Source organism: Dermacentor albipictus, chromosome 8, assembly GCF_038994185.2.
Source record: "Dermacentor albipictus isolate Rhodes 1998 colony chromosome 8, USDA_Dalb.pri_finalv2, whole genome shotgun sequence".
NCBI lineage: Eukaryota > Metazoa > Arthropoda > Arachnida > Ixodida > Ixodidae > Dermacentor > Dermacentor albipictus.
In genome coordinates this window covers 104,984,002-105,010,383 of record NC_091828.1, presented here as the reverse complement: position 1 = coordinate 105,010,383, position 26,382 = coordinate 104,984,002, and the positions used below count along the sequence as shown (strand labels likewise).

At 49.2% G+C, this 26,382-nt stretch overlaps 3 protein-coding genes across 6 annotated transcripts in view; all 3 read left to right on the top strand.

Moving 5' to 3' along the window:
- The window catches only part of LOC139048925 (uncharacterized), a 198,164-nt gene extending 183,171 nt beyond the window's left edge, over positions 1-14,993 (top strand). For 2 of the 4 annotated variants that reach the window (XM_070523901.1, XM_070523900.1), the window contains exons 2-3: positions 12,085-13,969; positions 14,587-14,993. In XM_070523901.1, coding sequence (XP_070380002.1) covers positions 12,090-13,969; positions 14,587-14,896 — 2,190 coding nt within the window. In that variant the 5' untranslated portion in view covers positions 12,085-12,089 and the 3' untranslated portion in view covers positions 14,897-14,993. Of the gene's footprint in view, positions 1-10,882; positions 11,044-11,906; positions 11,982-12,084; positions 13,970-14,586 lie in introns of all 4 variants that reach the window. The other 2 variants (XM_070523898.1, XM_070523899.1) reach the window with 2 other exon arrangements.
- LOC139048938 (protein NLRC3-like) overlaps positions 1-26,382 on the top strand; it is a 462,676-nt gene that overhangs the window by 337,622 nt on the left and 98,672 nt on the right. The gene's annotated exons all lie outside the window — the stretch shown is intronic.
- Positions 21,387-25,456, top strand: LOC139048939 (uncharacterized). Its single transcript, XM_070523926.1, has 3 exons — positions 21,387-21,504; positions 22,533-24,433; positions 25,070-25,456. The coding sequence occupies exons 2-3, from the start codon at positions 23,178-23,180 to the stop codon at positions 25,377-25,379; spliced, it is 1,566 nt and encodes a 521-aa protein (XP_070380027.1). The 5' UTR covers positions 21,387-21,504; positions 22,533-23,177; the 3' UTR covers positions 25,380-25,456.

Genomic DNA, 26,382 nt, shown 5'->3' with positions numbered 1-26,382 from the left:
GCGGCGCGCCGGACGCTGGCGGCCTAGACACTACACGTGGCGCCATCTCTCGACCGAGGCGGCGTATTACTCGCGCCGTGGAATTCACGGACCGCTGGCGTTGATAAGAGCGCAGGCAACCAGAAGATGACAAGTGTATGGTGCACTGTGTCTGACTTTTGAACGTCGCTATTGGATATGACAAATTAAACCTTAGTGTACAATGGGTTACAGCTTCAGCGATATTGTGAACAAGCATTATTAAGAAATTGAGAGCAATGTTTTGCTTCCAATTGGGAGTTATTCTGTTCCTTTCTTTTAGATCTATGGCAACGTTGTAATTTGTACTTTAAAATAGAACAGCTCTTCATACAAAGCGATAGCTGTAATTCGAAGTTGGTCGTGGCCCTGTTCTTGTCTAGCTATTTTTTTTTACTCTCAACGCAACATGAATGACCTGAGACCTGAGCACAAGCAGTATCTTTCACGACTGGAAATTATCGGCGACGATCTGTCTGTGCCATTGCTCCAGGACTATGCACACAGTGTACAAGTGAGGCAACCTTGCGTACAGTTGAGTGAATCCGGGAGACTACTGCGCTGAGCCACGTGACCGCTCTTGTGCTAATTACGCCGCGCTCATCTTTGAAGTGGCCGGCAGACTAGGCTATAGGTGGCAGCACCATCGCCACCATATTGTGGATGGTCAATCGGCTGCGCGCATTGAAATGTACACCCGGCCACAAAAGTTTACGGACCACAGGATCGCAGAAAACGTTCAATTTCTAAGCAGCCTGCAGCAGTAGCCAGTAGAACTGTATGCGAAAATGTTCTAACCATATTCTAGCCGATGCCCGATATGCAAATACCAGGTTGCGTTGTGAGGTTGTGGAGATATTCAGCTTTTGCTCAAATTTCATGGTCCGTAATATTTTGTGGCCGGGTGTACATACGCGGCGGCGCTTCGCTGTGCGCGATTTGAGTTCATTTTTTTTGTTTTGAAAGGCACCGACTGCAATCAAGGTTTACTGCATTGCACTATCATGCCACACTTTTGTACGAAACACACGAAAAATACCAACTATACGAGAGCGGAGTGCAAGACACAGTTTGTTCTGGTACATCCACGGTACTTTTTGTTTGAGTTTGGCTTGCGGTTTGCCCATTCTGGTTTTCGCTACCGTTAGGCAAGTGAAACTTCTTCTAGTCGGTTATAAAAATGCCTGTATTCCTGAGCAATGGTGTTAAATTGTCAAGTTCTTGCATCTCTACTTCACCACTCGTGTGTCACGTAACAGCCTTTGACTGCTATTTCACCCTTTATCAGATGCGTAATTACGGGACTGAGTGTGCTTTGGAAGGATCACCACTTGGCTTCACAGTTTCTTTTTTTTTTTGCGCGGTAGTATTTCAAAGATATTATTTTAGCAACAAGGTTGTTTTTGAATAATTATTTGCATGAGAATAATGCGAGCAATTTTGCGTACTTTTAAATGGAAGCCTTATTCCGTTGTTTTCTTTATTTGTCAAAATAATGGCCGTTATCTTACGTCAAGCTGACAACACCACGCTAAAGAGCTCACATTGGCCTCAAGCAACTTAGTTTTTAGGTGACCTGTGTCTAACGAGTGAAATATTACGCATGATGATTTTGTAATACTCTATTTGCGATTTCCTTTTGTAGCAGCAAAGCGGGAAAGTGCGCTTGCACCCTCTGAAACAACCCAGGATTGTCGCATAACCACTAAACAGAATCATGCAATCATATGAGCCAGATCAATTCTATCGTGCAAAATCAAAACGACGCCTAAGATGATCTTTCCTACTGCATGATGTGTTGCCCCAGGCAACCTTCGTCTTTCATGGTATAGTAAAGATTGCGGAATAATCAACACAATGCCACAAGGAATCTCTAAGGCATTGCGTTCAGGTATTCTAGCAGCATTTCAACTACATGCAACGAATCCAGGTATTCTTTGTGAAGCGCCAGAAGCTCCATGCGGCAATAAAATTTTTATGATTCTGACGAAAAGCGTAGGCAGGTGTGGGCATGCGTTTTGCTGTTGCCTGCCAGCACCCGACATTGCATCATGACGAGACTTCTTATTCTTAACCGTCACATTGAGTTACAAGAGCTGAAACCGGAAGAAATTTACTTTTTTTTTCGCGTAAGACTCCATTTTTTTGGGTGGTAATTATTATAAAATCCATCTCGAGTTTTAAGATAAGGTACCATTGAGAGCGGGTATAGTAATTACTCACACCTATTTATAGATTAACTTTCCGTAGCAAAGGTGTATTCGTACGTGACATCAACAATAAATATGCAGCCTTGATACTTCCTTTGCTAAACTGTTTTGTTCATCATTAGGTCTTGGAGCCATGAAAGAAGCAGCTGGTGTATCAGGGCGGTCTCATGGCATGCAGTTATGCGGAAATGTCGCACAATCAGTAACTGTAACATACGTGTGTTCATGATACTAAAGGCAGGCTCCAAAACATGGCAAAAGAGGAACAAGACGGAAAGCAAACGCCAATGCCCTGGTTGTCCTCGGTCGACTTACTTCACTGTTTGTACAACTGCCTTGCAAAGTTAATCCCTGCAACATTGCTCAATCATTCATTGTACATTTATTTTTCGTAGCTCAACACTTGCACTATACTTTCCGTCTTTGAGGTAAATATATATATTCTTAGGTAGACCATATATGACGAGGGAAAGTGTATTTCCAATGGAGCCAAAATGATTATATTGGCTCCCAGACAGCACGTTACACAACCTTCAAAGTGAATATGACTGTTGTCATTGTTTTCGAGTGAAGTTTTTACTAAAATCGCAATTCTTTTAGTGCGACTTCAAAAACTGTGTTGGCGTTTCCTTCTCAGCGCGTGCCTTTTAATCTACTGTCTGCAACAACGACAAAACGTAGGTGCTTCATTAGAATTACCGACATTTTTGCAGTGAACAAAGCACTCGCTAATGCGGTTGTCCTTGCTTGGCATTCTTTCTGTAACTTTCATAAAAGCCCATATATAATCGATTAAGACACGAAAATCAGCAGCGAGATGGCGGTCAACACTGTCGAAACATTAATCGATAAAGTGCCCAACGAAAACATTGAAACCGGCAGGAATATTACACTATAGAAACAATAAATGAGGAGGTCCTCAGCGACGGGATGGAAACCGGCAGAGTACGTTACGAACGCTGGACCGACAAGCATTACGCAGTTCATGCGTCAGAGTAACGTTGGCTCTAGTAGCCTGGACATCGTAATGCTTCCCGAAGCAACGATGATGCCAACAAGTTTGCCGTTCCAAGAAGCTCCAGTGGCCACTTTCAGCGTGAAATCCTTGTCAAAATTCCAACGCTAGGAGAAAGAACGTATAGAAAGTATTTTTTGTAAACCGTCCTTCGACAATTACGCGCTCATTTTTGTAACATGGCGATGCACGAGCTTATGGCGAAAGTCAGAAGTGATTCGAACTCAAGAAGCGCTTACAAGGGGAAAACTTTTTAATATCAAATGCCGCCAAATGGCAAGTGAGTTCCGAAGAAGAAGAAGAAACTTTAGTAAAGAATAGTCCGGCAGTTCTTGATGTGGTGGCCTCAGGTGACGGCTCGAATTTCTTGGACTCGAGCGGCATCTTCGGCTTGCCGGACGGCCCAGAGCTGGTCTGCCAGCTCTGAACTTCTGATAGCCGCCTCCCAGCGGCGGCGACGCCTACGGAGAAGGTCCCCGGAAGTGAGTTCCGATCAAAATTCGATTTCTTTGCAGTTTCGTCCTCTTTTATGATAATTACTTCTTGCACGTTTGTACGTTTTCCCCGAATTAAGTTGTATTTGCTGTCTGGAAGCTACGTTTTGCTCATCACTTCGACCTCCCCTTGCAATGTGCTAGACTTCTTTGCTTTGATGTTAGAGCGACCGACTCGGAAAGGCGTTGGACTTCGATTCTATTCTCTGACCTGGACGAACTTCCCTTCAGCTTTGAAGGCTTCTTTCCAAGAAAGCTGCGGGTGGGTTTCTATATTTTTTAGTAGTTTTTCGCTAAAGTCCATATAGTGCCAATTTTTTTTACCTTATACATGAAACTTCCACATTTTTGCGAATTTTGAAGTGAGTTCCGATCAAAATTCGCAAAAATGTGGAAGTTTCATGTATAAGGTAAAAAAAAATTGGCACTATATGGACTTTAGCGAAAAACTACTAAAAAATACAGAAACCCACCCGCAGCTTTCTTGGAAAGAAGCCTTCAAAGCTGAAGGGAAGTTTGTCCAGGTCAGAGAATAGAATCGGAGACCAACGCTTTTCCGAGTCGGTCGCTCTAACATCAAAGCAAAGGAGTCTAGCACATTGCAAGGGGCGGTCGAATTGATGAGCAAAACGTAGCTTCCAGACAGCAAATACAACTTAATTCGGGGAAAACGTACAAACGTGCAAGAAGTAATTATCATAAAAGAGGACGAAACTGCAAAGAAATCATTTTCTTGTTACAGGAAAGGCGGATGTCAATGTTACCTTTATCCAAATATTGCAGCACCCGTTGAAGGTCCATAAGATGGGTGGCATGGGGAAAAGTATGGGTATCTACCACTCGAGCCTAACAGCGTCAGGAAGCACCAGTACAAATATTATGGAGAGAGAAGTGTCAAAAAAAAAACCACGAAAGAAACTTTTTTAAAGGCAGTTTTTGCCAAATTTCATGCATACATACGAATAAACATCGTCGTACGCGCAAATATTGGTGTAATAGCACTATAAATCAGGACTGTTTCAGTCCATATTGCTAGAACCTTTCTCTAGTGGGAGTTATCGGTAACCATCACCTGTCTTAGAAGAAAAGAAAAGTACGCCAAGTTGCATGCCCACATTGGATGAAATAAAAGTAACAGGCACAAATGGTGGTGGTATTGCAGAGTTGCCAACAGCGTCCACCCCGTGAGATGCTGTCACAAGGGGTGGACGGCTCAGTAAGGGTGTAGTACCCAACCACGCTGCAAAGCGGGCACCCTATGCTCGGCGTTCTCAGCCGGCGCCTTGCTGCCGGTTTAAACAGAAAAAAAAAACTGGAGGACGCTTAAGCTTCGCCTTCAAGGGTGGAACGCGACAGCGTTCACGTCGACCCGCCAAGGGATGTGAGACAACGGGCTACGGCGCAGCGACTACGTGCCCCGCATCGGACACGGTGAGCGTCGAGCAACGCAGCGTTCGGCGCGGCAACGAAATGTGCGCCTGAGCAAGCGACGCACGCCTGAGCCTTAGAAGAGCTCGTTTCTAAGGCAACACCGCATTCACTAGAGGCGCGTTTGTACCGCTTTGAAGCATGGAACTCGTGGCTCAGTGGTAGCACCTCTGTCTCACACTCCGGAGACCTTGGTTCGATTCCCACCCAGCCCATCTTGCAAGTTGTTTTTTATTCATGAAGGGCCTGCTGGGATTTATCGCTCACGGCCAACGCCGCCAACGCCGACGCTGACACCGACGCCGACGACACCGGCTTTTCTGCGACACGAGCTCCTTAACGCTATCGCGTTAATAAACAAGCGCAGTTCACGCTCAAGACGCAAGCTCGGCACCCGCAGTGTCCTTGTGGATGCATGCCTCGTTCGCCGCCCAAGCTGCCACTCCACTCGGCGCCTTCGCCCTTTTGCGGAAATAAGTGTAGGGCGACGGAACGGTTCATTGGCCGCCGTCGCGTCCTCCTACGCGGGCTTCCTTTATGTATACTCGAGCATCAGGTGTCGCCTCGCGAGGTTCCAGCAATCCTCGTTCACGCTGTCTAATTGCAGACGGGAATCCTCGCGACAATGGCAGCATGGCCCGGCGTTTGACGACGCCGGCTATTAGCACGAAGTGCGTCCATGTCCTGAAAGCTCCTGACGGCCTCTCAAATCATGGCGGCTGCCACAGAGTTTCCTACAAAATTACCAGAGGGAACTCTGGTGCTAGTGTCTACGGGAGCTGCAATGGGAGCGGTTGCCCCAGCATGGGAATTATGGGAAGTACATGGATTTGCCTAAACTTCGTCCTTTTTGGCTTCAAACGGCTTTGTGAACTCGTCATTTTCAACAGTGTATTGCGTAATAAATAATTGAATAAACATCATTAAAATTGCCCCACGGCAGGATTCGAACACAGGGACTCTAGTACAGAAGCCTGATATTAAAACCATTAAGCCACAGATGCATGTATCCACAAGCGAATGAACCGCACTTATGAATTTATCGCGGGCATGCCAATTCCTTGAGACGCTTGGCGCGTTTCGATTTGGGCATATACAAGCTCAATCGTTGCAATTAATAGCAATTGTACGCGTTCCCGGCGTCTTCCGCACTTCGAAGAATATAGATTGCACTGAAATCTACGACAATAAGATTTATATAGCGTAATATACAAAGCCACAAGAACGTCTGAATCCATAACCACGAAGATCAGACAAATCCATGTACTTCCCATCATTCCAATGGTAGGACAACGACTGCAGCGCCAGAGTTCCCTCTAGTAATTTTTGTAGGAAACTCTATGGCGGCCGCCTCAGCCGCACTGACCGAGAACAGCTGGGCAACATGCTCTTGGAGTGCGCCGAGACGCTGGGCTCGTGCCAGCAGTTTGGCCGAGGACCAGCAGCAAGGTTTTCAGCGTTCGTAAAATCAATATCAGAATAAATGTGTGACATCAATTTTGATATATTGAAGCGTTGTGCCTTCGTATCACGTGACGTCCCGGCTGTTTCCAGCATGTCGCTCGTCTACTCAATCGACGTTCTTGCGACGCACTGGGCTTAACCGTTGCCGAATGAAGAGAAAGAGTGAGCGTGACTTTGAAAAAACGTGTACATAATCTGTGGAAGCTGATTGTGGATGTCAGTCGATAGTATCCCGGTATACCTGCAGAGACAGTGCTAAGGACGCTTGCTAGTTAGCAATAACAGATAAGGCCGTGAGTCCTGTGGTTGCTGTATCGTTGCAGTTCTTTCACCATTTGGCGCTCTGCAAATTTAACTCCTTTCGAGGGCATGTATCGTCCGTTGGGGTATGAAGATCGGTCCACCAAGTCACAGTCTATGTTTGCACTGTTTTCGAAATTAACCCACCTTACACAGACAGATTACTCAGCCGACGTAAGGTCGTGAAAAAAGCAAGCAGAAAATTAAAGAGAGGTTCGATTTCAAAATACGCCTTCAGACTCGCATAATCCATCCGTGTGGATATGCTCGTCACCGTGCCGAATTCATGCCTCCTTTCCGATTTCACTTAGGTGACCAGAGCCTGAGCTTGCGCGGCACGAAATGAGGTGTCCTTACGTCAAATGCAAGCGGACGTTCAAACGATTGTATACTTGTGCTTCAAACTTGGATCTACCTCTATAACATAAAATCGGGTCCAACAACAGTAGATGTTTCAACATTTTGAAATGTTCCCGGCAGAAGTTTTGATTATTCAATTATTCGACAAAAAACCCTGCATCGAAATCGGTTAATTGATTACGCGCTAAAATAATGAATGAATAATCCTTATGCGAAGGAAAATTAATTCACCATCCCTATCTTTCGATGCCAACGCGGCCCCGTTGGAAAAAACGCAACGGCACAACCCTCTATGAAATATAACATCTATTCAACGCAAATGGCAAGCGCTCCGCCTGACCTTCACGTCTCAAGGCCAGGCCACACGCATTGACATCAAGAAGGAGGTAACGTAACTGCCACCGCCAGAAGTAACTCCGATGCCGACACAGATGTGGCATTTCCTCCACGTCGCTCTGCTACCTACCAATAGGCACCTCACCCGACACCCCGAAAGAGGCAGGCAGCGTGTTATGTCCTGCACTAAACATGCTCTCAAGCATTCTAACACACTCTGCTTCAATGCAGACGCCAGCCTACCAAACAAAGGTGCAGCCAGAGGAGTTGGAAACCATCGCGGACATACGATTATGAAGTCTATAGAAGCGATAGCTGACCGTGACCAGGCCGAAATTGAGGCGGTGGTGAACGCCCTGAGCGCCTCCCACACCTCCTTCCTGCGACTGCTCCCATATTTTTGCAGACTCCATGGAGGCAGTCGGGCGTCTAGAAAATGACAACTTGATAGCTTCCATGACCTCACACTTCACGGAGTGCGTATCTTATCCCATAGGGATAACGCGAGCACCAGGCAGCGCTGCATTGCCAGGTCATGACACAGCTGACCAGCTTGCCCGCAGAACCCTTTACCGGACGCCTTGCATTGGGGCCTGCACATGCAACAGAGTGTCAACATCGATCCCCCACCCTTCAGATACCGTCCCAAGCGTCATCTGCTCCCTCCTCTCAAGCCATTCCTCACGAGACGACAGGAAAGATTGATCCGACAGGCTCAAACGAGCCCGTTGCGTAATACTGCGAAGCGCCATACAATATTGTTACGCGAAGGAGGAGTACGACGAGCAACTATTTACAGGGTATACATACAACAGCGGTTGTAGCGCTGACCGGTTAGATTCACAGCGCGAGCCCAGTTCGTTCTTCCTCCTATTTTCTCCAGTGATGGGGCCCACGTGCCTCGTTCGAGCAATAAAATGCCACACGCGTGTAGCATAATTCCCCGGTGGCAGAAGCGACGTCCCGGAGCGTCTAAACGTCATCACTGGGAGGGTGATACTGCTTCAGTCGTGTAACGTGCACGATGTCACTGGAGTGGGAAGCAGATGGGGTGTCAGGGGCGATCACGTAGGTGACGGGAGTCACGGCACGAAGCACTCGGTATGGGCCTGTGTAACGAGACAGCAGTTTTTCTGACAGGTGAACCTGACGCGACGGAGACCATAGCAGAGCCAAAGAACCAGGCCAGAAGCGTACTTCTCGGTGTCGCCGGTCGTACAAACGCCTTTGACACCCTTGGGATTTCAGAAGGCAGTCCTGGGCAATTTCCATTGCGTGGGCACAGCGGGCGATGGCGTCAAGTGCATATTCACTAGTCGGTGCCGCGTGAACAGGGAGGGTAGTGTCGAGAGGCAGTGCTGGTTCTCGGCCGCACAGAAGGAAAAGTGGGGAATAACCGGCTGTGTCGTGGCGCGAGGAATTATAAGCAATTGTGACACACGGTACAGCGAGGTCCCAGTCAGTGTGGTCTGAAGAGACATATTTCGCGAGCACGTCTGTGAGAGTGAGATTGAGACGCTCCGTGAGGCCATTTGTTTGCGGATGGTACGGCGTGCATAGCATGTGCCTCGTGGCACAGGACATCAGAATGTCCGCAATAACTTTTGATAGGAATGTGCGTACTTGGTCTGTGAGAAGTTGTCGCGGAGCTCCATGTAATAAAATCACGTCGCGTAGAAGAAAATCGGCGACATCTGTGGCGCAGCTTGTATAGGGAGCGCTCGGGTGATGGCATAGCGCATGGCGTAATCCGTGGCCACAGTGATACACCTGGTCCCGGAGGTAGAAAGAGGAAAAGGTCCCAGTAAGTCCAAACCAACCTGAAAGAATGGTATCGCGGGAACGTCGAGTGGTTGAAGGTACCCAGCAGGGAGCGTTGATGGTGTCTTGCGTCGTTGGCAAAGAAGCGTCTGCGGATCCGGTCGTATGTACGTGACACACCCAGGTGACCGGCAGTGGGGAGGTCTGTGCTCGGAGCCAGCGCGCGCAGCGTCTCCAACCACTCCGCAAGCCGCCTGGCCGTCCATCCACAGCGAGAGCAACCCAAGCATCGTGCATCGCGAGCGTTGTGTCGCAGGGCCGAGCCCATCCGGCAATCCGGCAAACGCAGGCGAGCTGGGCGTTTCGACGGATGGGCGGTGGCGTAAACTAAACTTGCACGTCGAGCCTTGTTGGTACATCACGATGGAGTCAAAAAGGCGTAGCGCGTCAGAACAGGGCAAAAGAAGAACGATTAATTCGATTAAGAAGTGTAGCGATAGATTGTTGCTGTGTATGCTCTTTCTGTGACATTTTATAGAAACAAGTTTAACAATATTGCAACTATTGCGAAGAACATTTGTTCTTCATTAGGTTGGAAAAATTATCGGTGACGTCACCTAGATAGCCAACCGGGTTTAGATAGCCAAGCTCCCCAACCCAACGTTTTCGCCAAATTGACATCAATTGGGCTAAAAACTCGGGAGAGCGGCGTCGCTGCGATCGGTAGCGATTCACCTCTGTAATACCTCAAAATAAATTAAACACTTTACGCTGATGCCTAAATGCGTCCCTTATTGATCAGAGGGACTTACACTAACGACTCCGTACCGTTGTCCAAAATCGTCCAAATCGTTTCAGGGTCCCTTCAATTTTATTTTATTCAGCATTCCTTGTACTCGTGTCACTAATAATTTCAATTTGCTTACGCTTCAACTTTGTTCATACAGCGGTCGTCTACGCCTTGTTCTTTTATTGTCTATTCAACAGTTTAGATTGAGTTTGTGTCACTTCTCAATTATGCATTATTACTGCTTTTCTTGACGTCTTCATGACTGAATCGAGTGTTTTTTCTTTCATGTTTATCAGTCTTAGATATCGCTTTGATTATCTGCCGTAGCCTATCCCACATTCGACTAGCTTGCAACTCTCAATAGTTATTCTGCCTCTTTAAACCTCCCGCAAACCGGAACTTCTTTATCATTATCATCACCATCACTACCACCACCATCATCACCAACATCATCATAATCATAGCACTTATCATCATCCTCGTCGTCGCTGTAGTCATCATCAGAATACGTGAAGCTATACCAATGGAAATCCACGCGGTTTCCTCGGGCAGACAGCCTCGCTGTTAACGAAAAAAAAACTTGTTTTAGCGCTGAGATGGAACCCACCGCACCGCCGCGTTTTTTAGGCTAGTTGCACACAATTTTTTCATCTGTACTTTGACGATTTAGTCTTCGTAACAATATCCATGTAGAAAATTAAAACAGGAGGAACGATTGCTGATTCTCGTGCTAAGGTCGACGAAGAAGAAGCAGTCTACAGGGCGTTGGTGGTGGAGTCGGAGCGTCAAGAACAACAACCACGTCAGAAGCGAGAACAAGACTCAACAAGTACAAGAGTAAGATAGAAACATCGACTGGCGTCTCTGGTGAGTGCCAGGTCCGTGTGTGTTCGCGAAAGGCTCGAACCGCTGAACAAGGGGGAATGGCGAGTGTAAGCGAAATCCGATGGCATCTTCGGATGGTCTCTGTGATCCCCGCAAATGCGAGCCGGCCGATTTCTGAGGCCACTATGCCACCAGGTCTAGATCTCTTGCGTCAACCGAGCTGCGAGCTCATTTTACTCACGTCACGAGGCAAATTATGCGTAAATTCTGAGCACTTGCACTAACAAGGCATACCAATTAACTTATAACTTTCTACCTTATGGCACATTCGAATGCTCCTTTTTCGGGCACCCCTACGAACAATCAGTGGTCCTTTAAAAATGTAAGCAAGCTTTATCGTGGCAATAATACTACCATGGCGCGTTATGATAGTGTTTACAAGTCCGCAGTAATGTGACTGTAAAGTCACTTGGGTCCGTAGTTCAGCTTCATTGTCATTTTACGCGACCATGGAAACGCTTTCGAAGCGCTCTCAAAGGTCTGGTTTAATCTGCCATTAATGTGCACAATTGTCTGCTATACCCATTTGCTGGCTGTTCTCAACGTCGTTTTAATAACCGCACGACAAGCTTACGCTATTCTTTCGCTCTGGGGGATCGCGGCAACAAAATAAAGCACAATCTCTGAGTGCCTAGCTCTGTGTCACCAGTGTAAGGCTAGCTACCCGCGGTGCAGTCTGCAGTGAATGCCTGCCAATAGTCGGAGCACAAAACACGATGCACTAGAGTAGAGTGAACGATGACAAAATTGCATGGACCGCGAACTGGACGGGAATACCTGCCGCGTACGTGAGAAGGTGAGGGAGAGAATGCTTGACGTCACATTCAAACATCGCTTCCCAACAGCCTTTGCGCCTAAGACAAGCCGGACGGCGAAGAAGACAGTCCGGGGAACGAGCCAATTAATGCACCACTTTAATGGTAAATTGTTGGAATAGCTTAAATATCATGCCTCAAGACGCATTATCGCTATGAAGGCATGCGCATGATCGATTTTGGAACAGCTACTCATCTGTCCTTCCAGGTACAATGGCAGGCGGTGACCCAAGGAAGTTCCCGGTGACGACTGGTCAGGCCGATTCATTGAAGCTGCTCGACGTGGGCTTGGCAGACATCGAAGGAATAAAGGGCTTCTTCTCGGGCGAAGCTATTGAACACACGTCACCTTGCACTGCGACCGAGGACCGAGCGTGTCACATCGTTCGACACCTCAGTGTGTGGAACGAAGTGCTTTCCCAGGCCAAGCTCGAACTGAGAGAAACACCGCGAAAGCGCAGCGGGCTGACCGTAGCGAGCATCGACTGCCCGTACATGAGGGACCACTCGCTGGACACACTGCACCGGGTCGCCACGCTGCTGCACTGCCTCGTCAAGAAGCATCACTGCGTGACGCATCTGGACGTCACGATGGGCAGGCTCAACTTGTACGACGAGCTCCTGTGCGACGCCCTCCGCGGAAACCAATTCGTCGAGTCGCTCAAGTTGCGGGACTCGTACGGCCGGGGCATCGGTCCTGACCGTATCTTCTGCGCGGTCGTGCCGACACTGCCAAACTTGAAGCACTTCGAGTGCACCAGTAATGCGGAGTGCCGGCGCTCTTTTTTGGACGAACTGACGTCCCTTTTGCTGACGACAAGGTCGCTCACGTCTCTCCATCTTCCTAATTTGTACATGAAACGTAAGGAAGCTGAGGCATTCTTGACTGCGATCACGGCGTGCTCAACCCTGAGAGAACTCTCTTTGAACACTGCAGTCGTGGCCTCCTCTCAAGAAGGAATGTGTGCCACTTTCGCGGAGTACCTGAAGAGTTCGACTGCCTTAACGACGCTAAGCTTTGTGGGAGAGCGCTCTTTTTACCGCACCTCTATGCAGTTGATACTGCGAGGACTCGTGGAAAACAAAACCATCACCAGACTGGACTTCAGGAGGGCGTTGGTGCTGGAGCAGTGCGTCGAAGAAGTATCTAACATCTTTGCAAAGAATAAGACGCTGCGCAGTATTCACATTGTTCATTGCCGTCTTCATCAGTACCACACAGGTGGTTTTGTTTGGGATGGCTGGCTGACAGCTCTCACGGAGAATGAGACGCTGCAAGAACTTACGCTGCCCTTGCACATCTGGCGACCCCAGAAGTGGGCTCTGTTCTTCAGAGCGCTTTCGGCGAAGCACAGTCTGAAGCACGTGGTCATAGATGGGGACTCCGCGAGCGCCGTCGTCCTGCAAGAAGTCTGCGAAGCCCTTCGAGAAAGTGGCGCCGAGGAGAAGGTCGTTTTCTGGCCACACTTGGGGGTTGCCTGCTATCGGTACGCTCTCCGTTTACTCGGGTACCATTGTTTTCGCGACGTCGTAGCCTGGCAGGCTACCAGCGATGCTCCGCCGCTTGGCAGGCTCCTGCGCCAGCTGTGTTCGCTGAACCACGTGACATCGCTGACTGTGACTGTTGATCCTAGCAGACACAGGAAGAACCTGTCGTCTGCTCTCACAGACTATGTTGGAACAACCACCACGCTCAAGAAACTGCGATTGATCTCGATGTCTCCCGCCTACTCGGCTAATGAAACTGACCTAGATTGGACGGCCGTGGTTGAGTCGTTTTCAAGGAACAGCAGCTTAGCAGAGCTGTACGTGAGCGCCACATGCATGTCTGAGGACGACTTTGAGCGCATGGCTGATGTCGTCAACCACAGCGAAAATATACGAAGGTTCTCCGTTTCGGTACGAAGGGGCTGGAACTGGGCGGCGTTCGTGAGTCGCTTGTCCGAGGGCATATGTCGCAACTACAGCCTCCTAAGAGTCGAAGTTCCTGGCTACATGAACAAGGACTCGTTTGCCATTTGGGACACGGCCCGGAGGAACTCCCGCCTGGTGGCCACTGCTTCGCAATTCCTCGCAGGAGCTAATCCTGACAAGTAAGTACCAGTAATGAAACTGCAGCACTTAGACACAAATACTCGCAAGACTCGTGTCGGGAACAATAGCGCGTGCTCTTATTCGTTTCTTGAATTTTGATCATTTCTTTTAGATCTGCCTTTAACCTTGCAATGTCCGAAAAATCCCGCCGTTCTTATTAAGACTGCTCGTTGGCTTATCCACTGTCGCTTATAGCATTCGCTTTCAGCCGGCATAGCAGCTGCTTCGAAAGAAATGTGAACAATCTCTTGAAACTGCCCTAATGAGGTCGCGACCTCATCCTCGGTTGGGCTAAAGGGATCTGAGATAAGCTAATCAAGTGCTTCAGGAAGTGATGCGTTTACTACTTTTTGAAGCATAACGCCTCAGCGTATCCACAAGATGGCGATATATATACCTTTCGATTTTTCAATATCTTGTCTTATCCTGAGCACAGCATTTCATTACGAACCTTGCAGAGGAGCTACTCCAACAACTTCCTTCGTATGACTGCATCGGCTCTACCACGCCATAACACATGTTACCACTGCTATTGTATCGCGGTGAAACCTTTTCTTGAGTTTAGCGACTTCGACTAGATGTAAACGTGTCCCGGCACGTATCGCGTTTTCGACAGGACCACTGCGGCGGCGCTGGAGCGGGTCCTGCGGCACCGAGCTCTTCTGGAGGAACTTGCCGAAATCCAGTCCATCAGCGAGGACGAGGCAGCGGCCGCTCTCCGAGACGAAGTCAGGTCCTTCGAAAGCTTGCACGATTTCATGCGACTCGCAGGAGTCGTCAAGGAGAGGGTCACGTGTCATCGACGGGAAGACGGGCGCACGCAGCTCGACGACCTCGACGAGTACTGCTGGATCGCGATTCGGCGCTGTCTCGCGCTTGGTGACGTCGTGGACGAATGCGGCCAATCAGAGCCGAGCCGCGTGTGACGTAAGCACGATGCTGCCCGTCGTTGTATTTTGTCTCAGAGACATGCCATCTGCCCAGACCGGCAGTCAAGAAGAAAACAAAAAGCAATCGGACATACTACGCGTGTTCGTCGTTATTTGCAGGAGCCATCCACCGCGAAATGCCGTCACTCAAAAACAAAAAGCAGTCCAAAAGAGAAGTTCATGAATGCAATGGGCGCGTTAAGTTAGCGCGCTCCGAACTCCAAAGGAGCACGCTCGAGTGCGCTCGAGTGCGACGCCTTCGGAGCTTAACTTAACGGCCATTTTCGCCGACTGTTTTCGGGTGCACGAACGTGCCGTGCCGTCTGGCGAATGTTATGTTGCTTCCGCATCCGCTATTGCACTTCGCGCGCTTTTCGAAAATGGCCCCGCCGACCGTACTTCTGCAGTCCTTGTTAGACGAAGAAGAACTTGACGCGCGGCGACGGAGGCAGCAGCAGCCGCTTAGGATGCGATGCAAGCTCAAAGCGCGCCAACATGTTGCCGATCTCGCCTGACAGTAGCTTCAGACGCCCGGCAGCACGGCGGTGAGAGGAACGAGTGGGCAAGGAGAACGGACTTGCATTGGTGGAAAGAGTAGGAAACACGTCATTTTTCCGGAAGCCGTAGCAGGCGCGCGCTCTCGCGCACCTTTTCCAGGATGGTGCGCGTGGAGCGCGCTCCGCAGTCACGCACCGGAAGTCGCTTTTTAGCCGTTAAGCTTAAAAGAGCGCGCTCTGCTGGCTAGAGCGCGCTCGAGCGCCTTAACTTAACGCGCCCAATCTAACAAAACACATAAACACGTACTATTGTGGTTCTGGTGTGGCTGAAAGGCAAATTAGGTGACACAGCCTCTGATAGTGCACGCGGACGGGCCTCGATCGTCCTCAAACTTCGCGCTGGACAAACGGGGACAAATAAAGATGCACAAGGACTAGCGCAAAGTTTGACGATGAATCGACTCCAAGTTGGCCGGCTCACAGTGGAGCCTCGTCCAGTTATCGTCGCGTGAGTCGTAAATGAAGTTTCGCTGACCAGAAGACGCGTGTAGCTCGTAACCCTTAAGCGCGCAGGTCATGTGACACCGGAGTTGGGCTATCTAACGTATACATACGTATATATGCCGTATATATATAACGTAATATGTTAGAATATTTCCGAGCCCGGAAAATGAGCATAACTCAACATTTTCCGCGACTTCACCGCCCAGTGTGACATGTGTGTCAGGAATGCGATGATTGTACAGCGAAGTACCAACTCTACCTTTCGGTACGGACCTCTGACTGCAGGCTGCGATGAAATTTAGATTTCACTTTGATCCCGTGTTCTGAAAACTGTATTCCGAAAGGCACAAGTAGTTGCCGCCGAAAGTGGTGCTTCAGCGGCAGACGCACACAGCATGTATTGGTGCGCAAAGTCATTAGTGCGCCCCTGTAATATACCAAAGGCAGTGCTGAAAAACAATCTCGGTGCTAACAGTGTAAGCAAACCAGACGCCGACGTGAATGCCGAAAAAAAGAATCCCCGTGTGATTAGCCGCAACGCGAACATCATGTATACAGTTTTTCGCTGTGACATTCTGAAGTCATTTCATCGAAATTCATTTCTCAAACGGTGCAAAAGGGATGAAAGACACGGGCGAAACCGATCAGTGCAGGGCGTGGACGGGCAAAGTGACATTTTTATTGGAAAATACAGCTAATGGAAGCAAAACGTTCAGCAGTATGTTACACTCCTGTAACATGTGAAGGCGAAGGCCTGCTGCTCACTTGGTAATCTCGGCATCGTCGTGTTGCTGCTTTCGCGGTTCGGCTTCTTCGGCTCGTTTTCCGATGCTTCGCTGCGGCTTAGCGCGCTCGTATAGCGGGGTCAGACTCGCACCAACGACCTTCCTTTTCGACTTTACTGTCCATCCTCTGAGCAGGGGATTGAAACGCGTGCAGTTCTGTGTGTTGTTTGGGTGATTTAAATGAATACATGCACTGCTCGCTTCAGTTTTCTGAGCGCTTGCTGCCTCAACCTTACGGGGGTATGAGCCGCCGCACTTTTTCTCTGCTTACGGGGGTATGAGCCATTGAGAAGGACACGTGTTTTTTTTTTTTGTGCCACTCGACTAGACGACGCTTTTCTGTGCGTTGTATGCGTGATTACAATGTATACGCACTGTACGCCTCACTTTGCCGAGTGCTTGTAGCCTCTGCGTTACGAGAGGGATGGATAAATGGATGGATGCGAAACTTTAATAAGGTCCTGAGGTACGCGTTATAGCGCCGCGGGCCGCTCCCACGTTGGGACAGCCAGGCCTTGCCCGACCGCCGCATCGTGGGCCCTCTGGACAGCCCATAGTTGCACCCCGGCATCAGGGCTCTTGATAGCGGAGAGCCACTTGTCTTCAGACGAGAGGGATAAGACATTGCATTTTTTTGCTTGCTTAGGGGGGTATGAGCCATTGTTGAAGATAGTTTTTGTACCTTTATACCGGACAAGGCGTTTTATTCAAGCTCATCGGCGGTATGAGCCAATTAAGGCTTCCGCTTTAATAGAGTTTCAGAATCGCGGCCCCATAAATGTTTCGGGCCCCAAAGAATTAGCGTTGAAGGCACTGCGCATGCTCGAGACTCAAACTGCGTTTGGCTTTCGCGTCCGGCACATTATTTCACTGATTTTAGCTGCAGCCCCAAAAGCTGCCCCAAAGGCTTTGCGTCAACAAACGTGGCGGCACCCACCTAAGGGACGGCTCCAACCTAGCACCAAACTGGGCTCGATTCATGGTAACGCGTGAAGTTTGCAAGCTATAGGAACAATGGCTGCGGTTATCGCTTTCTCCAATCTAGCGTATCTTATGAAGACTGATTCGTTATAGTCGGATACAACTTTAACAAACAGCAGTTGGCAACCGAGGCACACGAACCGCGCGGCGTTGTGTTGCTCAGCTAACCAATCACAGGAGCAAACAAAGTCGTCAGGTGACGTTTTCAAAATGGCGTCGTACATGATACCTCCAGAGGGTCTGCTGTTCTTGAATAGTCTTTTCATCAGCGGAAGCGATGAGCTGCGCTACAGACATCGACAAAGTGTATGGGGTCTGAGCATTTTACTCCTCTAAATCCTCGGTACAATTAATTTCACTGCTTGAGCCCGTTTTACTCATGAAGCTTCAATGCCAACTGAAGTGAAACTTCAGTTGGCATTGATTTCTGGTTATGGACGGCGTTCATTTCGAATTCAATTTCATGGTCATGGCTCGTACGCCTTACACGGCTCAACTTGCCTGGTGAAGGCACGTAAACTTGGTTATACTATGCGCAACTAATTGCTTGCTGCTAATGCAATAACCTCTAAATTGGACTTAAACGAAGAAACACGAATGGTCAATATTTCGCTCACAATAAAATGGTATATTTCATTATTTATAACAGTTTTTCTTTGACGCCGTAGCGGCACAGAAGGCACAAGACGCTATCCGCTAGCGCTAAGCTGCAGTGTACTATAGTCGGAAAGAACTTAAGTCTGCAGTGAAGCCCCGCCCACGCCCTCACAACCGCCAGCCACTGTTCCTCGGCGAGACTGAAAATAGTTCGTATTTCAAACTTTCCTCGTTACATAAACAAGGAGATAGCCACAAAGAAATATAAGCTCGTAATTTTGTACGTTTTCATTCGTATAGCATAGTGGAACGGTGAAAGCCTAATTCTTCATTGAAATGAAATAAAATGTATGCTTTGCTGCAAGTATTCTCAAGTTTCACTTCAGTTGGCAGTTAAGTTTAATCAGTAAAACGGGGTCTGCAGTGAAATGAACTCTACCGCAGACTTTTGAAGATTCAAATGGTCAGACTCTATGCACTTTGTCCATGTCAGTTGCACACCTGCTCGCTTCCACCGAAGAAAACTTTTCAAGAATAGCAGACGCTCCAGAGGTATCAAGTACGACGCCATTTTGAAATGGTCTCATGACGATTTTGTCTGCTTCTGTGATTGGCTAGATGCTGGAGCCGATCGGATAACGACCGGCCGATGCGCTGAGGCCACTCTGTTCGCGTATTCTGCTGCAGAGTGACACAATGTCGCAGCTTGACATGTCGCCAGTGGCATGATCTGCAGCCCACAACGTAACCAGAAAACCGTGCTTGCGAAAAAAAAAATTGGAGGACGCTTAAGCTTCGCCTTCAAGAGTGGAACGCGACAGCGTTCCCGTCGACCCGCCAAGGGGTGTAAGACAATGGGCTACAGGGCAGCCATCACTTACGAGGTGCCCCGCATCGGACGCGGTGAGCGTCGAGCCATATGGTCGAGCAACGCGGCGTTCGGCGCAGCAACGAAACGTGCGCCCGAGCAAGCGGAACCAACCGAAGAACTCGGTATCTCGGAGGGGGAAATGATGCACGCCAGCCAAACGTCGTGATCGGCACGGGCAGAGAGATAGACAGATAGCGATCTAAAGAAAGGAAGGACGCTTGATTCTCCAGTGGGAGCAAGGCGAAGCGTTGTCAGGGGAGAGAGAGTCCGGGCCGCGAACCGCCTCGCACCGGTCCTCGCAGCTCCAATGCGCGCGTGGCGCGCCATCTGTCCGGGCAGCGCCGTACATGGAGAGGAGGGGGTCTTATGTGTTTCCCGCAAGATGGCTCTGCGTGTGCGGAAAGCGCAGAAGAAATGCAGCGGAAACGCACTTCGCTACTCGTGTAATTGCGACTTCTGTAAGTTACATGTTCATAATTGCCGATATACACCGCAGTATAACTTTCCACGGCTAGTTTCGAAGGCAACACCTCATTCACTAGAGGCGCGTTTGTACCGCTTGGAAACATCGAACTCGTGGCTTAGCGGTAGCGTCTCCGTCTCACACTCCGGAGACCCTGGTTCGATACCCACCCAGCACATCTTGGAAGTTGCTTTTTATTTATGAAGTGCCTGCCGTGATTTGAAGCTCACGGTCAACGCCACGGACGCCGACGACACCGGCTTTTCTGCGACACGAGCTCCTTAACGCTATCGCGTTAAAAAGCTCGAGATCAACAGTGACCAACGCAGCTCACGTCAACACGGAGAACGTTGTAACGCCACCTCGGGAGCCAATCTCCCCAAACCAATGCTTTCCCTTAAGTGACATCAATTGGGCTGAAAACTCAGGAGAGTGGCATCGCTGCGATCGGTAGCGATTCACCTCTTCTAAACCTCATAATAAATTACACGCTTTACGCGGGCTACTTAAATGCGTCCCTTAATGATCAGAAGGACCTACTTTAATGACTCAGTACAATTGTCCTAAATTTTTCCAGGCTCCCTCTAATTTTATTTTCATCAGCATTTCTTCTACTCTTGTCACTAATTATTTCAATTTTCTTATGCTTCGACTTTGTTCATAGAGCGGTCTTCTGTGCTTCGTGCTTCAATTCTCTATTCAATACTTTGGATTAAGTTTGTATCGCTTCTCAGTTATGCATAATTAGTGCATTTCTTGACGTCTCTAGAACTGAATCGAGCCTTTTTCTTTCATGTTTATCGGTCTTAGATCTCGATTTATATATCTGCAGTTGCCTACCATGCACGCATTCGGCTAGCTTCCAACTCACAATAGTTATTCTGGCTCTTTACACCTACCGCAAACAGGTCCTTCTTCATCATTATCATCATCACTACAACCATCATAATCACCATCATCATCGTCATTGCACTTATAAGCCAACATGCGTCTCCCCGCAGGACGGCTGGTTCCGAAGAATAGTTGCTCTGACGTCACACAAGATTTTTCTTTCCTTCGTTGTCCCCAGAATTATGTGTTTATCATTCGTGTGTTCCCTATGACGCTGCGAAGTACCTGGCGCGTCACGTGAGCATCAGAACATGGCCGGCGTGCTTGATGGAAGATCGGGGTGATCACACGAGAACTGAGATCTACGACGGAACTTGCGAATAGTTGCGATGCTCACATGAGCGGGTCAACGTAAGTGTGCCAACCATCGCTGCGTGTTTTGGAGTAAACACTTTACTCAAACCAAGAACATCTGAGATCGCCACAAGAAACATGTGGAGGGGTTACAAATGCGGCAGTGAAGGCCTTTCGTTGGAAAGTGGTTCGAGACCGAAAGGGTCGCATCGTGACCTCCCACAAGTTGCTGACTACGTGAATTTGTCATTATAAATTATATTTTTAAAAATATAACATTATGTAAAATTATATTGTACAATGTTCGTTATTTTATTTTCTGATTTCATCCTCGTCGTTTCTGTAGTCATCATCAGAATACGTGAAGCTATACCAATGAAATTCCACGCGGTTTCCTCTGGCAGACAGCCTCGCTGTTAGCGAAAAAAAAAATATTTGTTTTAGTGCGGAGATGGAACCCACGGCACCGCCGCGCTTTCTAGCCTAGCTGCACACTCTTTTCTCATCTGTACTTTGACGATTTAGTCTTCGTAACAATATTCATGTAGAAAATTAAAACGAGAGGAACGATTGTTGGTTCTCGTGCTAAGGTCGACGAAGAAGAAGCAGTCTACAGGGCGTTGGTGGTGGAGTCGGAGCGTCAAGAACAACAACCACGTCAGAAGGGAGAACAAGACTCAACAAGTACAAGAGTAAGCTAGAAACATCGACTGGCGTCTCTGGTGAGTGCCAAGTGCGTGCGTGTTCCCGAAAGGCTCGAACCGCTGAACCAGGGGGAATGGCGAGTGTAAGCTAAATCCGATGGCGTCTTCGGATGGGCTCTGTGATCCCCGCGAATGCGAGCCGGCCGATTTCTGAGGCCAATATGCCAAGTCTAGATCTCTTGCGTCAACCGAGCAGCGAGCTCATTCGCCTCACATCAGGAGGCAAATTATACGTAAATTCTGAGCACTTGCATTAACAACGCGTATCATTTAACTTATAACATTCTACCTTATGGCACATTCGAATGCTCCTTTTTCGGGCACCCCTACCAACAATCAGTTGTCCTTTAAAAATGTAAGCAAGCTTTATCGTGGCAATAATACTATCATGGCGCGTTATGATAGTCTTAACAAGTCCAGAGTAATGTGACTGTAAAGTCATTTGGGTCCGTAGTACAGCTGCATTGTCGCTTTACGCGACCATGGAAACGCTTTGGAAGCGCTCTCAAAAGTCTGGTCTAATCTGCCATTAATGTGCACGAGTGTCTGCTATACCCATCTCCTTGCTGGTCTCAACGTCGTTTTAACAGCAGCACGAAAAGCTAACGCTATTATTTCGCTCTGGGGGATAGCGAGGTGGCCGTCGGAACCGAAACAAAGCAGAAGCTCTGAGCGCACAGCTCTTTGTCCCCATTGTAACGCCAGCTACCCGCGGTGCAATCTGCAGCGACTCCCTGCCGATAGCCGGAGTACAAAGCACGATGCAAGAACGTAGAGTGAACGATGGCAAAATTGCATGGACCGCGATCTAGACGGGAATACGTGATGCGTACGTGAGAGCGTGAGGGAGAGAATGATTGACGTCACATTCAAACACCGCTTCCAAACTGCCTTTGCGGCTATGACGAGCCGGATGGCTCAATAAGAAAATCTGGGGAACGATCCAGTTAATGCACCACTTTAAGAGTAAATAGTTGGTATAGCTTACATTTAACGCGTCAACACGCATGATCGCTTTCGGAAGATCTACCCATCTGTCCTTCCAGGTTCAATGGCAAGCGGTGAAGCCCCAAGAAACTTCCCGATGACAACTGGTCGGTCAGATTCGTTGAATGTGTGCGACGTTGGCTTGGCAGACATCGAAGGAATAAAGGGCTTCTTCTCGGGCCATGCCGTTGACAACACGTCACCTTGCACTGCGACCGAGGACCGAGCGTGTCATATCGTTCGACACCTCAGTGTGTGGAACGAAGTGCTTTCGCAGGCCAAGCTCGAACTGAGAGAAAGCCCGCGAACGCGCAGCGGGCTGACCGTGGCGAGCATTGACTGCCCGTACATGAGGGACCACTCGCTGGACACACTGCACCGGGTCGCCACGCTGCTGCACTGCCTCGTCAAGAAGCATCACTGCGTGACGCGTTTGGACGTCACGATGGGCAGGCTCACCTTGTACGACGAGCTCCTGTGCGACGCCCTTCGTGGAAACCAGTCCGTCGAGACGCTCAAGTTGCGGGACTCGTTCAGCGGGGGTCTCGGCCCCTACAGTAACTTCTGCGCGGTCGTCCCGACCGTGCCAAACTTGAAGTACTTCGAGTGCACCAGTGATGCGGAGTGCCGGCGGTCTTTTCTGGACGCGCTGACGTCTCTCCTGTTGATGAGGTCGCTCGAGTCTCCATATTCCTAATTTAAACATGAGCCTAAGGGCTGCAAAGGCGCTCTTGACTGCAATTATGGCGTGCTCAACCCTAAAGGAGCTATCGTTGAACTTTAATGTCGTGACATACGCCCAGGAAGAAATTTCCGCTACTTTCGCGGAGTACCTGAAGAGTTCCACTGCCTTGACGACGCTAAACTTTGTGGGAAGGGGCTACGTTTACAGCACTTCTATGCAGCTGATACTACGAGGACTCGAGAAAAACCGGACCGTCACCAGACTAGACTTCAGGACAGCGTTCGTGTCGCGGCAATGTGTGCAAAGCGTCGCCAACATTTCTGCAAGAAATAGGACGCTGCGCAGTGTTCACATTTCGGCCGGCCGTCCTGACCCCTACAATATTCACCAACACAGGAGTACTGTCACCTGGGATGGCTGGTTGACATCTCTCACGGGGAATGAGACGCTCGAAGAACTTACACTTCCCTTCAACATCTGGAAGCCACTGAAGTGGGCTCTGTTCTTCAGAGCGCTTTCGACGAAGCAGAATCTAAAGCACGTCATCATAGACGGGGTCGCCACGGACGCCATCGCTTTGCGACAAGTCTGCGAGGCCCTACGAGAAAGTGGTGCAGAAGAGAAGGTCGTTTTTGGACCAGAGTTGGGGGCTTCCTGCTATCGGCACGATTTGCATTTCCTCAGGTACCATTGCTTCCGCGCCGTCATCGCCTGCCAGGCTGATCACGGAACCGATGCTCCGCCGCTTGGCAGGCTTCTGCACCAGCTGTGTTCGCTGAACCACGTGACATCGCTGACTGTGACTGTTGATCCTGGCACGTACAGGGAGGACCTGTCGTCTGCTCTGGCAGACTATGTTGGGACCACCACCACGCTGAAAATATTGCGACTGATCTCGGCGTCTGTCGCCTACTCGGCGAATGAAAGTGACCTAGATTGGACGGCAGTGGTAGAGTCTTTGTCGAGGAACAGCAGCTTAGCAGAGCTGTGCGTCAGCGCGACTTGCGTGACTAAGGAGGACTCTGAGCGCATGGCTGATGTCGTCAAGCACAGCGAAAACATACGGAGGTTCTCCGTTTCGGTACAAAAGGGATGGCACTTGGAGGCGTTCGTGAGTCGCTTGTCCGACGGCATATCTCGGAACTACAGCCTCATAAGAGTCGAAATTCCTGGCTACATGAACAACGACTCGTTTGTCATCTGGGACACGGCGAGAAGAAACTCCCGCCTGGTGTCCAGTGCTTCGAGATTCCTCGCAGGCGCTAATGCTGACAAGTAAGTGGCAATAATTGGATGTTCGCACCTCCAGAACTTTGATGGAAATATTCGCAAGACTCTTCGTGTGGGGAAGAATATAGCGTGATCATATTGCTTTCAAAAATTTGGATTTCTTCTAGACCTGTCGTTTAAACCCTGCCGTTTACATGTAGAAAAACAGCCAGCCGTTCTTATTTTGACTACTAATTTACCAATCCACTGTCGCTTATAGCATTAGCTCTTATGCGGCGGGGCAGCTACTTTGAAACAAGTGGCGACAACTTCTTGAAACTGAGCCCTAACGAGGTCGCGAGCTCATACTCGAATCGGGCGAAGGCAGTCGAGGTAAGGGCAGCAAGTGCTTCAGGAAATGATGCATTTGGCTATTTTTGAAACATACCGACTCAATCTATCATCTAGATGAGCGATATATGCTTTCTTTAATTTAATTGTGTTGAATTGGTATTAGGGCAGCATTTTGTTATGGTGTATATATATAGACAGAGAGGAGCTACAGTGACAACTGGCTTTGTGGCTGAATCGGCTCGACCATGATTTGACGCATGGTATCCCTGCTATTGTTGTGAAAGTTCTTGCATTTGGCGACTTCGACTAGATATGAAACCGTCACGACGCTTGGCGCGCTATCGACAGGGCCATTGCGACGGCGCTGGAGCGGGTCTTGCGGCACCGAGCTCTGCTGGCGGAACTTGCCGAAGTCCAGTCCATCGGCAAGGAGGAGGCAGCGGCCGCTCTCCGAGACGAAGTCAGGTCCTTCGAAGGCTTGCACGATTTCATGCGACTCGCGGGAGTCGTCAAGGAAAGAGTCACGTGTCATCGACGGGAAGACGGGCGCACGCAGCTCGACGACCTCGACGAGTACTGCTGGGTCGCGATCCGGCGCTGCCTCGCGCTTGGTGACGTCGTGGACGAATGCGGCCAATCAGAGCCGAGCCGCGTGTGACGTACGCGCGATGCTCTCGTTTGTTGTCTTATGTCCCAGAGATATCATATCTGCCCGTATAGGCAGTCGAGAAAAAAGAAATTGCACCTACTGCACCTGCTCGTCATTATTTGCAGGAGTCGTCCACCACGAAATATCATAACCCAGAAGTCCAGACGACATGTTTATGACAGCGGCTTTAGAAAACACACAAGCATGCGCTACGGTAGTTCTGGTGTGATTAATAGACAAATATTCTGATTTAGAAAGCAGCGCTCTAAAGTTGAGCACAACTATGATATTCCAGCCCCAACGGAAGCCTTAATCAAATTTTATCACACGGTCTGATATTTCATCTTGACGGGTCTCGTCCCCTTATCGTCGCGCGAGTCGTAAGTTTTGACGGATCATAGAGGGTTAGGCGATTACCCCCTCCACTCCCCCCCTCCCCACCGAAGCCACTAACTAATCCCCCCCCACCTGACCTTTCTCGACAGCGATTTTTCGGCTCGTGGAATTTTTAGGCCGCTGCGGCGACCAGCGTAGTCCGCGGCGAGGAGAGCATCCCTCACTTCTGTCTTTTTCTTAAGCGCGAAACTGGCCAACGCAACCGACCATCGCCTTTGTGTAAGCGACCGTATCGCTCCCTCTCCACCTGCGATTTCGCCCCTCAGGAGGGCCGAAGGTCGTTTAAGTAGGCGGGGACATCAGCGCTGTAGCAAGGAGTGAGCCTTCCCTTCCCCCTCCCTTACTGAGAGACACGTGCTCCAATGCCCACCACTGCAGTGCTAAGATCCCGCACTGGTACGAGCCACCTTTCTGTACCGATATATCTGGAAAACATTTAGTGTCCTCCAAGCTCACCGCTTTCGCTGCACAGAGTTTGCTTTTTTCGAGACTCCAAAGGAAGGTACCTCAAGACATCTTGAGTGGGTGACTTATTATAAAATAACAATTATCGCGTCGACCAACTCGCGCAGCAGGTGGCCACCACGATGTTTTCTTTTTCTATTTTTTATCACTG